Below are 12,261 nucleotides of genomic sequence, written 5' to 3'. Positions count from 1 at the left end.
GGACTACAGATGAAAAATAGTCTCTATGGCTAATTCTGGTACATTTACAGACACGTTGATTAATGTACACTGTCCCTATTAAATAAACCTAATAGGTAAAATAAATAAATTCTAAATGTACAATATTGAGCTGCAATAAATAAACTTTAGGACTTAGTTTGCATCTGTAATGAGTCACAGAAGTGGTTTATTCAGCCTTTTACATCTTAAATCGTATCACATAGTCAAAAAATAAACAAAAATTTCCAGTAGTGTAAAGAAAATGTATCTTGAAAGTTATCATGACAGGCCTAGATGCGCACTGTACCTTAATCTTAATAAATCTTTAACTTTTTCAGTGGAAGATTACTCTGCTTTAGTACAAATCTTCAATGAAAAACAGCTTCATAACCCGTTTTGTTTAGTCTGCGCTAAAGGTGTAATTTTAGTTTTTAAAAATGACAAAAAGAAACCGTTCTTTGCTTTGAATGTGAATATGTAAAACACTGCCATTTGTTGAAAAGGCTTTTAATAAAATGAACATAAGTGAGACTTTCGAAGAACAAGATGATTATGAGCACCGGACATTATATACCAGGCCTGGCTCTTAATGAATAAAGATTCATGTCCCAAATTTAAATTTTCTTGCTGAAAACGTGGCCGCGCTTTTAATCACCTTATACTGACAGGACTAACTGCTTTCATTTAACCTTGACTGAAGATCATGAATTCTAAAGCGTTTAATTGGATACATCGTTTAAGCGGAATGAACAGAGCAAATTTTCGGCCAATTCAAAGTCTCCGATTGACAGACAGTGGCAGTAAGACCCACCACAATTAAAGCTGATCTGTATTCACTGGCCCCGTCGCCCGCCGCCATTACAGATGTGACTGTTTGATCATCTCCGTGCATGGAAACTTTGCTGAACTTCACCTTGTTTTGAAAGGGGCTTGGTGATGACAGAAAAGATGGAGAAGAAGGTGATGACACACAAGCTATAGTGACACACACACACACATCTAGCTCTGAGGACCAAAGCCTTCTCTGATCCACCTAACAGGAAATGGATGCCAAAGACCAAAAGAGAAAAAAAAAGACACCATCACAATTATTAGCTCCTTTAATTGAAATGTTTCAGAATCAGAAATAACAATGGCGTCTTCATTCTGAGACACTGGAAGTAATGGCTTTCTCTGCAGACAATTGCCCCAGCCATGTGAAAAGTGTGTCAAGTGGTACACAGACACAGGCGTTTAATTGTTTGCCGCTTTTGACTTCTGAGAGAACCAATCCAATCTGTGCTGCAGACTGCTCCTCTGTGACTAACCAGCCCAAGTGTGTGTTGTATTAGCAGTCAGGCCCCAGGGTTACATCTGAACATTTAGCAATTACACTTTTTGAATCCACAAAATCCAATGTTTTATTTAAATGATCATAGCTTTGGGAGGTTTTACTGTTAAGCTGATCCAATGAACTCAGTGGTTCTCAAAGCAATACTCAGAAACCTCAGTGGTCCCATTATAGGGCCATGTGGGATCCCAAAGATGATTTTCCCAAAACAAATAGACTTTTATTCTTAAATAGGATTTGTAACACACCCTTATTACAGTTTTCCTCACGTTCAAGTATTTATATGTGAAAATGATTTTGGTCTTTCGTCACTTTGTCGTAAGTAAACATGCCCCAAGAGTCAAGGATGAGTCATGTCCTGCTTCACACATGGTGATCTGTACTAGTGTATGGTCCGCACACCAGGGGCATCACTTGCAGAGCCTAGTTCACATATTTCTAAAGACCACCTCTCTCCTGAAAACAATGAGCCACTTAACAAAAGTATTTGAATAAGGCGTCTGAATAATATGTCAGGCATTAGTGGTAGCCGAGTGCTTCGTTCCCTCCTCTTGGGAAAAAGCTCTGGGAGATTCTGTAACTGGGATGACACAGTGGTGAGTTCCAGCTGGAGTTGATCAGCGCTGACATTTCGCTGCAGAAGAAAGCCATGTTAAAGGAAATGCAGATTAGGGAGACCAAATCAAACCCACTCAAGTGTTGCTCATTGGGCCGCTCCACAACACAAACCATGTGTGCTGCTTTTAAGTGGTGAAAATAATCTTAAGATTATAGAGTGGTCTCTGGTGCTAATTGTCTAAGAGCTGTTTTTCTGCTGCTCCCATTAATTCTTCCTTTAAGAGCTTGCCCCAAATGTTTTAACTGGGTTTTGTCAACTGTTAGCTTTGGTGTTATTGTTTGATGGCAAATGTAATGAAGGATTCATCATTTCAACATGTGTGGTGTGTAACAACTCACAAATGTTGCTGGAGACAGCTGTCGGCGCAGATTTCCACTGTTAGTGAGTTTGTGAAAAAAGGGAAAAGCAAAGAAAGGCACTTAGCGTCTGGCCACTGATGCGTGTTGTTCTCATGCTCAGTTTGACAACAGGCTTAGAGCTTCAACAACTTCACAGCTCCCAGAAGAGATTTACTACATCAAATTACATCCAAATGTCTGAAAACTGATTTATTCTTTATGAGGTTTTTACTCTCTCTCATCTTGTAAACAAATTTGTGTATATTACTGCTCAGTTGCCTTTCTATAAAGCAGCATCTATAAATTTGCACTTTAAAATTATCCATGAAAAACTTTTTGGTCAAATAAATGGTCAATTTGCACCTCTACGTAAGAGGCTAATGTAGTACCCAAGGCTAGAAAGTGGGTAATTGCTGAAACAGTATGGACAATGTGGCTGAATATTATTATGTTTTTTTAAACCAGAGAAATGTTGAATTATTTTCCATTTGAACTTTTCTTTTTATATTTGCAGACTCAATGGAAAATCACCCGTACATGTTCCGTCCATTTGTCCCCCTTTACCTGCTTCACTCGTTGTACTTGGACACAGCTTGTCTAGAGCTATAGTGACGCTGGAGCTATAGTGACGCAGAGTTACATGCACAGCTGCCCTCATGACAGGTTTATATTGTTGGCTTTGAGCTTATTAAACAAATGCTCCATTCAGGTAGGATGCAGTCTCTCAAGGTCTCTACATGGGGGACGTAAGTTTACATTACAAGTTAAAAACAAAAACAAAATCCTGATAAAACTGGTCAAATAGATCAAAAAAGGTTATATGCACGTTCTTATAAATCCCAGGTTCTACAACAATTAACACTTTTGTCACTATATGCCAAGATTAATAGGATTTATTAGACTATTTTTATGTTGAGAATATGTGCTCAATGACAAAATAAACTGGGGAAAAGACTATGACAAAACCTCAAACTGTTCATCAATTAGTCTCTTTTTACATTTCATGATAAAGCATTTTTGTATGCACCCTAAGTTTGGACTAATTGTTTTTCAAATGCTAAAAGTTGAATCTTGTTGTTGCCAATTAGGTTCACTCATAGTTTTTTTTTTTTTTTTTTTTTTATATATAGTGAAATATGCCCACTATGGATATAAAACTACTGTTAGATTAGAGACACTTTGAGTATACATTTGCATGAGTACACTTGTAGCCTATACCACTGCGCACAATATTAGAAGTGTTTGGAAGTGCCTCTTTTTAATCATATAAAAAGCTATCAATGCTGTTTCTTCCGCTCCCAGAAAAGACTTTTGTTTCTTTGTTGCCTCTGTCTAACGACTTTGACAGCTAAATTGTTCCATCCTTGCTCTGTTCCATTGCGCGCGGAACACTTTTATAGCTATTCTCCCAACATGTAAAGCGCCACCAGCCACGGACACGAGTGACCTGACGCATGAACGCAGTTACGCAGCCTATCCCCGGGTTTTATGTGTACGTCATGTGTTACTGATTTGTTTTGACAGCGTTGTATCCACTTGGCTGACGAGTGCTGGTCCCGGGATCTGGTCCGGTCCGGCGCGTCCTGTGCGTAAAGGAGTGCCACGGCCGGGCAATGAATACTGTGTGGCTCTGAAGGAGAGAGTTAATGAAGTAAAAATTAATGAAGCACGTGAGCAGCCACCATCTCGAGGCTGTAAGCGCTGCCATGGCCCATTTATAATGTATGATCTCAATAAAAATCAATCCATTGTACCAGTACTTACTTAGAATAGATTTACCGATAACAGCCCTGTGTTCCCTTGGTCATAATTACCCCCCATGTCCACCCCTCCCGTCCCTTTTTTGACAAAGTGTGCGAACTTCACAACATAGAGCACTCAATGTCATTCTCTTTCGTTTTTGTATTGGAATATTAGTCTGCAGCCAGTGCTTTTAAATCCTTTTTAAAACACAGCAGACCTTATAATACTTTCTGATTTGCATTGAGTCGTTTTTTGGGACTTTTAAGGTGAAGCTCTAATAACCCTTTCACTTTTCTTATTGTGTCTCGTTCAGGACTTGTTGAAAGTTGGAAACGAATGCTCAAAGTACAGTGAGTCGCCTGTATTAGAGCTCCCCCTTCAGGCGCAATACAGAAGTAAGTACTTGCATATTCGACAGCACATGAAACTGCAATTGCTTTTTCTTCAATACTCAGCGTATAGATTAAACAATTCGTACGCAAAATATAAGCAAAAATAATATTATTAACCCACTTGTCAACAGAAACGCCAAATACAAATTAATTTATAATGAGTAATTTGAAAATAATTCAGCTTAGATCTTCAAAAATAAACTGAGCAAACCTGCAAGTTCCAGGTACACCCTCTAAAATATGAAATAAGTTTAAATTATAATGTATCTATAACACAAAATACTTTATCAAAATTCTTATCACCGCCATAGCCCTCAGGAAAAATCAAACCTTCAGTAAATTTGCATTGTTCTCAGATGCCATTTAATCAAAAAGTAAATATTCTTTATTTGGTTTTGGTTTATTCTAGTGTGAAAAACTACTCTCCAGCATACTTTGACTATGTACCGTTCGGCTTAACACGTTCAAAAAGTATCCAAAATGATAAGCAGTTTATTTTGTTTTTATATAAACTAGACTAGCTTCGAAGTCGCGCTAGGAGAAGTGGAATTGTCAGAGTCCCCCGATGTGTCTGCCCCTCTAGCTTCAGGGAACAATTCACTATTTATAATGTCATCTTATCACGCTCCCCTCCAAGGCAGCGCTAGTGCACTTATGGCTTCCTTTGTTAGGGTGAGTTGGCAATTTCCTGGGAGATGGAGCAACTGCAGGCAGCCCCTTTTCTCTGATAATGTCCCTGACACCTGGACCAAACCGCTGTTTCCATCAGTCCGGCTCCTGCCACCCAGAGTCACTCACGGTGTGCATTTACAAACAGCACTCTGCCCGCCTGAAGCACGAGGAGGGCAGGCATTCTTCAAGAGGGAAAGTTCTGACAGCAAAATAGACTAGTTTATTTTTGTTGTTTTAAAATATGTGACTGTGTGACTTTTTAACACTGACTTTGTATTTAAATGCGAATCCTTTCTACACAAACTTAAGAGAAGGTTGATTACATGGTAGTCTACGAGCTTGTTTAGTCATGCAAATAGATGATTCATTAACATATCTAATCCTATAGCGTCTCCCCGAGTAACTTGTGGCCCTATAGTCACATTCATGAGCTCCTCTTACTTAACCCTTGTGGAAAGAAACAAAAAACAAAGGCATGAAAGTGAATTGAACAAGGCTTTTCTCTGCACACTTTACATTTGTTAGCAACAGAGATAGCTTCACTACATGACACCTCTCACAGCAAAACAAGAATGGTCCAAGCTCCCTCTAGCCACTGTAAATCCATTGGTTTACTTCTCCATACATTTGATCACAGTGGCACAACTTCACTTACATAAATAAAAGCATAAAAACCAAATGGGCTAGTCATCTAACACATATTTTAATAGTTGAAGCTGTATGATTGCAGCTGATGTGGTGTATACAGCTATGTTTGATTGACTCGTCCCAATAAATGAATCCATATATCACATCATAGTAAGTCTAGTGTTACTTAAACCCCATTGGATCATCTTAAGCTTAAAGAAGCTCAACACAGCACAGCACAACTTAACTTAGGCAACTTCCAAATTGTTTACGTGCAAATAAATACACCTTTTAATAAAAAAAAAAAAAACTACTGAAAGAAGTATTCATTATTTTTTCTTTATTTCAGACACAAATATTATTCAGTCCATAATTAAAAAGAAAAACTGACCCTTTGACAGTTTAGTAAAAGAAGTCCTCAAAGTGCGTTCCCTCACACACATACCCATACACAGTGTGGCTGGTGGCTCATGTCTCTGGGTGTCCCGCATGGAGCACTGGTTAAGCACCGATTCTAAAGAGTGTTTATGGCTGTGGCCTGACAGACTGCTGCTAAATTATAATTAATCAGTTGATTCGGAGTCACAGATTGTGATTGTGCCCTGCGACTTTTCATTTATGGAGCTTTTCTTCTGGCTCGAGTACAATCACAGTCGACCTGCAGGACTCTCTGGCAAATTAACAGTCTTCACGCTACCCTGCCGCCATAAATGAAAATATCAGTCAATCAAAAGCCATATTATGCTGAGAAATCCAACCACATCTCTCCAGTCCCGCATACAAATACAAAGTGCAGAATAAGCGCCAGGGCTGCTCCACATTTTAAGTGAATGGTATATAGGCGGGCTTATAAATTATACATTTCATTTTACATACGCCCGCTGTAAGTGAGCAGACCCCTCCTCCGTCCACACTACAGCGAGTACATGAGTGACAAACTGTGCTTCAGCATGTCCTCAACAAAGTTCACATGGCGTAGTGGCTTTACACGGTATTTCTGATCCAATTTTAGCACCATGTTTATATTTTATAGTAATGATGTTTGTTATTCATTATTGCCCTCCAACAAGATTCATAGTGACCCAAAACAAGAGCGATGCTGAGTGAATACAGTTAAAATACTTGTGTGTCATTCAGGTGTCCGAGAAGCTGCTGTGATGTTCTCCAATCAAATACAAGGAAAACAGGTACAATATGTTTGTTTTTTAAGTGTCATAGCGAACAAATTTACATATTTTAAACTGATTGTGTATTGTGTGGCATGCTGGCTACTGACCTTTTGGTTTTAGGTGGTCAAACAAGTAGAGATCATTAAGGACTAAACCTTTTTTAATAGACACTACAGTGTACTGGGCCAGTATTATAATTAGTTTATAGCAGTCCAGTGTTGCTACTATGTTTTCTATGTGAAAGTGCACATTAAACACTAGATGTGGGGCCACGGGAATGTGTTGGAGCAGGGCCCATCTGTGCCCTTTCCCACCCATGTGTGCGTGTGTGTGTAGGGGGGTGATCTATGTCCTGAGTCAGGTGTGTGGAGTGTCCCCCTGCTTGTGTGTGTGTGTGTGTGTGTAGGGGGGTATGGGGGGTGATCTATGTCCTGAGTCAGGTCTGTGGATCTGCTCCGAGGGCACTTGAATCGTCCCTCCCGACAGGTACCCCACAGCCCGCCGCCCAGCACTACTCATTTACTGCTACACTGGTTTTCATAATTAGCGCTGCAAGGCCTCATTAAATCTGCTCTAATGAATAAATATTGTATTTCATAGCCTGATTACCAGATCAGCTCAATGCTCGAGCGTTGTAAACAATTACTTCCCTAAATATTCATCATCCCAAAGTGGATGATCATTGGTGTTTAATACAGGACTAGTATTCTCAAGTGCATCTTTATTACCCTAATAATAGTTTCTCAAACATTTCATATTTGAGGAGGAAAAAGAGGGAATTTAACTAAAACAGTTGATTGATTTTGAAATAATTTTGTTGTGCAGATAATTCTTTGTTGAAAAAGTAATTAGTATCTATTACTATATGATTACAATGTCAATATTGGCTTTATTTTTTTATCAATATCTGAGTCTAAGTACATATGTCTCCCTGCAAATGGTTAAGTAAGTAAATACAATGTGCTAGTAAGTTGACACATATTCTAATAGTTGAAGCTGTGTACATAACATCAGCTGCAAATCCTGTTTAGTAACCATGTTTCCATGCATTGTCACTGTAAAAATGCATCTGTATTAAATGTTTTCTATCACATCATTGTTAATCTAGTGCTACTTAAACCATATTGGCTAAGCTAAATTCTAAAATAAAAGTTACAGGTTTGACATTTACACACATGCGTACACTTGGACTCTCTCATTAAAATACTATTTTGCTGTTTTTCATACATTTGTAACAGTCCCATTACTGTTTATTAGACTGATCAAATAATAGTAATTATGCCACTGTCAAGACTGTCATATTAAAAGAAAACCCCACAATATTCTGCATTTAAGACTTTAATGAAAATGAGTTAAAACAACTCAAATATGAACAGAAACAATTACACATTACAGTTAATCTCAGACAGAAAAAAAAATGCAGCTCAACTTCCATACAAAACAAGATAATAGAACCGTTCATCTTTGGGCAGGTCACATCAAGTACATTTGAAGGGCTCAAGTATAATGTCAGGTCATTTCCAGTGGAGTTTCACACTTGTGAGGGGAAAACGAAGCTCATAACTCCTGCTGCCACTTGAGCCAGTCCTATTTAACAGTACAGGGCAGAAATGAGGCAGAGAGACTGGAGCAGAGCAGCAATGTGCTTTTAACAGGATCCAGTGATTTACAGGTATGAGCTCCCCATTAGAGTGTGCTAATTGTTTCCACTCCATTAGCGATGGTTATCTAATGAAGGGGATTTAAGCAGCCGCTCCACTATATCACACTATTCCTCTTGGTACAAAATGGGAACAGTGCCTTTTTTAAACCTGTACAATGTGATAGCACCAGGACTATTCAGCCATTTCAGCAGACCACATAACATCTGACAACAGACTGTATAAAAAAAGGCACCAAGTGAAATGTTACAGCTTAGTTCATATAAAAAGGGTCTGTACAAAACAAATTACATTTAAAACAATGTAACACTTTTGAACAAGTCTAAAAAGAAAATACTTCTCCTGAATGGGGCAAGGATAACGTGTTAGGAAATATGTACAAAAAGGTTAAAGCGAGTTCAGACAAGCCTTCTGTGGTCTGAGTAGAACACCAGAGAACTTTAAAAATACAAACTATGTAGAATTACCAGTCATGTGGAATCCAGGAAAAATAAGAGATCAAATTTTTTAACAATTTTTAAAAGCTCGGTCTATCAAACTGGTAAAAAAAATGTGGTTCATTTGATTTTGCATACATGCCTATGGACAGTAATGCCTTTTAACAATGTCAGTACGTTCAAGTGTAAATCTAAATGTGGTGAAGGTGCAACAGCAAACAGCTTTGATGTGCTCTTCACTCGCCGCTCTCCTCCAGCTCCTTCTTCAAACTGCAGAGAAAGTCAGTGGTAAAACAAGAGCCAGACAAAGACCAGAGTAAATGAGTTTCTATACAAACCTTTTGAGGTAGGCATGCACATTGTCATAGCCGTGATATTTAGCCAGATAAACCAGGACTCCAGTGGCACAGCGGCCCTCTCTTGCCCGGCAGAAGCTGCAGTTACAGATCCCTCTGCATGGCGGGCACTGCCACTCCTGAGAGCAGATGATGGGTCAGACTTAACACCAAAGACAGTTAAACAGATACAATGTGAGGTTCTGAGACTGACCGGATTCAATAGAGCGTCTCTCACTTCCTCTCCGTAACGGTTACGGAGACATGGTCCACAAAACTGCCCTCTCACCCCAACACATTCAGGGTTGCGGCAGCAGGTTTTGGTGTCAATGGTCTTCTGTCTACACTGATGACAGGTTGAGCCCTGAGGAGGAAAAATAAATCACAATTGATCAGCTGTTTAACATCAGATACCTAACAGTGCGTCTCAACTTTGCACATACTGTGGACTGGTTGTAGACTTTCTCCCGAACATTATTGCAGATGCGATCCAGCTCGAGCTCTGTGATCTCTTCCACCGGCCTCACCACATGAGGAATGGCCTTCATGCCACTGTAGGTGCGCCGACGAGGCTGTGGGCACAAGACACTATGTTTAATAATTTATTCCTTATGGAATACAGTACAGTATACAAAAGGAACCTACAGGCTCATCCACTTCCTCATAGTAGCGGCTCTTGCGCACCAGGCTGAACTTGTCCTCGGGGTCTTCCTCCTCAGGGGTGGGGCTGGGAGGCCCATCCACCAGAGAGCGGGAGCGAGTGTGTGGACGGGTCAAACGCTCTGGGTTCTTCCGAAGTGCTCTTGGCGTTCTAACTTTCTGAGGACTTTTCCTTGGCTAGAAGAATTCAAAACAGATTAATATCGCCCACTTAAAAAAATCTCAAATCATCATAAATATACACAGAATGTAACTTACTGTGATAGAGGACTTTGCCATTCTCCCAGGGAAAAGCCCAGGAACTTTGTTCAATTCGGACATAAGTTTTGCAAGCTATGGAACATTTCAGAGATTTTAATAAAGCAGTAGTTATACACCATCAGTAATAGTTGTGTAATAAATGATTTTCACCCCCATACCATAGCTTTGTTCTCTTTAATATTCAGCGCCCTCTTTTTGATGAAGTCGTCCTCCTCATCAGAGTCAGCAGCTTTGGGCTGAGGCAGTGGTTCAGAGACGGGCCTCTTTTTGGCCGTGGTTTTTCTGGACGGGAAACTCAAGGCCACCTTCAGTCCACTGGATTGGCGCGCACGTTTCGGAGAATCCACTTTCTAGAACAACATAAACTTCATTATTAGATCTTTATTATCACATATAAAATACTTGTCCACACCATGGACACTTACCATGGCCTTCATCCGGCTGCTTATCACATGGGCCTCAAACCCACTGCAGGTGTCCTCATCTGATGCATTCGCCACTGGCTTGAGCTTCTCTGCTGGCCTTTTCTGCCGCAGACTTCTGCGCTGCTATAACAAAACACAGTTGAAAAAGCTGCACATAAGGGGACAAGACCAAGCCTCTACATTATAGTATAATGCTTACAGTGTTTGCAAAGCCTCCATCAGAGCCAAAGCTGTCACAGCTGTCATCTGATGAGGAGGTTTCCATAGGAACCAGAGGGACGCTGCGAAAGTTCCTCAGACTTCTGGAGGACGCCGACTGTGCGGCTACTCTCTGGACAAGAGCAAAAAGCATGGATTTAAAAACATAATTCAGGTCAGACAACAGGGTGTTACAATATGCGTAAATTTAAGTCTCATTTTATTGGTATTTTGGTGTAATATTTTAAATAGTCATGTTATTCATTTAAAACAACTTAATACCACGCTATGGACTTGTGTTTGCTCACTCACATGGGCACGTCCTTATCATGAGACACACCCTGTTGTAAACATGACCAAAGATTTGTTTCTGGCTGAATCTTATGAACACTGCATTGCTCATAAAGATAGATAGATGAATAAATACTTTATTGATCCTCCGAAAGGGAAATTCAGGCTTATAATATTTTGAGAAAGTGGTATGAGTTTACCGTTATAGCAAACTGATGATACAACCTGCAAATTCTTCATCTTTTCCATTTGCACGTATTTGAAAAGCTAATCAACTAACATTGTTTTTAGTTCATGTACACAAAAATAAGTTCAGAACAGTAACAATACAATGCAACGTGAAATTTGGTTTTGAATCAAATTCCACGTGTATTTAGTAGTATATTTACAGTCAACACCCTCTCTGTATCAGTATAAACAACATGCATAAGATATAGGATTTAAAAGCATAGTGTAGTTCTTACCATGGAGCGAGTAGTAGGCATTTTCTCTTCCCACAGTGGAGCCAAAAAGTGTCCAAGTCAGCGCGCGCGGAGGGGCACAGTGAAGTGAACAAAGCTGCAACTTCGCGCACAACTACCTCCGTTCATTTCGCGCGCCCCTGACGGGTCCTAGAAGTACCACACAAAGTAAGGCGACGAAAAGCAAATTACACAAATACTGATTTTACTTTAGAGTAGCGATGTTCAAAACATTTTAAATGCAGAACGTCGAAAACACGAGTTTGTTGTATTTCCAATGCTGACATGCACGTTTTTGATACGGTTTATGAAATAAAGCGATGGATCTTCCGGGACTACAACAAACCGCGCGAACAAACCCCGCTCAATTTGCATACTCGGCGGGTAAAAGGTGGAAGTAGTGATGTGGGACCTCTGTCCTGGGGTTTATGCTGGTGTATGATTATAATTAACACATTGCCTGTGTTTGTTATGATGACAGTAAACTATATCTTTAATTTAAAAACAAAACTACCAAACCTGAGAAATATTCATGGAGACCACCTTGGTCAAAAACATAAAAAAAAAACAACAACAGTAGAAGTGGCCTCTGCTCTTTGTGCATAGGCAAACATTCTGTTCTTTAATACAGGAGGAGTAAAA

General features: G+C 39.7%; 1 protein-coding gene across 2 annotated transcripts; it reads right to left on the bottom strand.

The window, feature by feature from the left end:
- Positions 1-8,212: 8,212 nt before the first annotated feature.
- cdca7a (cell division cycle associated 7a) lies at positions 8,213-11,717 on the bottom strand. Of its 2 annotated transcripts, none has more exons than XM_020931841.2 (10): positions 11,623-11,717; positions 10,869-11,000; positions 10,670-10,792; positions 10,403-10,594; positions 10,242-10,316; positions 9,969-10,160; positions 9,767-9,895; positions 9,538-9,687; positions 9,327-9,463; positions 8,213-9,258 (listed from the first exon to the last, which is right to left on the bottom strand). In XM_020931841.2, the coding sequence occupies exons 1-10, from the start codon at positions 11,641-11,643 to the stop codon at positions 9,225-9,227; spliced, it is 1,185 nt and encodes a 394-aa protein (XP_020787500.1). In that variant the 5' UTR covers positions 11,644-11,717; the 3' UTR covers positions 8,213-9,224. The 2 variants fall into 2 exon arrangements, with proteins under 2 accessions (XP_020787500.1, XP_020787501.1); XM_020931842.2 differs by having other exon boundaries at positions 10,670-10,789.
- Between the last annotated feature and the right edge of the window lie 544 nt (positions 11,718-12,261).

This window comes from Boleophthalmus pectinirostris, unplaced genomic scaffold (assembly GCF_026225935.1).
Source record: "Boleophthalmus pectinirostris isolate CB_2022bp ecotype Guang Dong unplaced genomic scaffold, ASM2622593v1 HiC_scaffold_1, whole genome shotgun sequence".
Taxonomy (NCBI): domain Eukaryota; kingdom Metazoa; phylum Chordata; class Actinopteri; order Gobiiformes; family Gobiidae; genus Boleophthalmus; species Boleophthalmus pectinirostris.
This window is presented reverse-complemented; position numbering and strand designations above follow the sequence as displayed.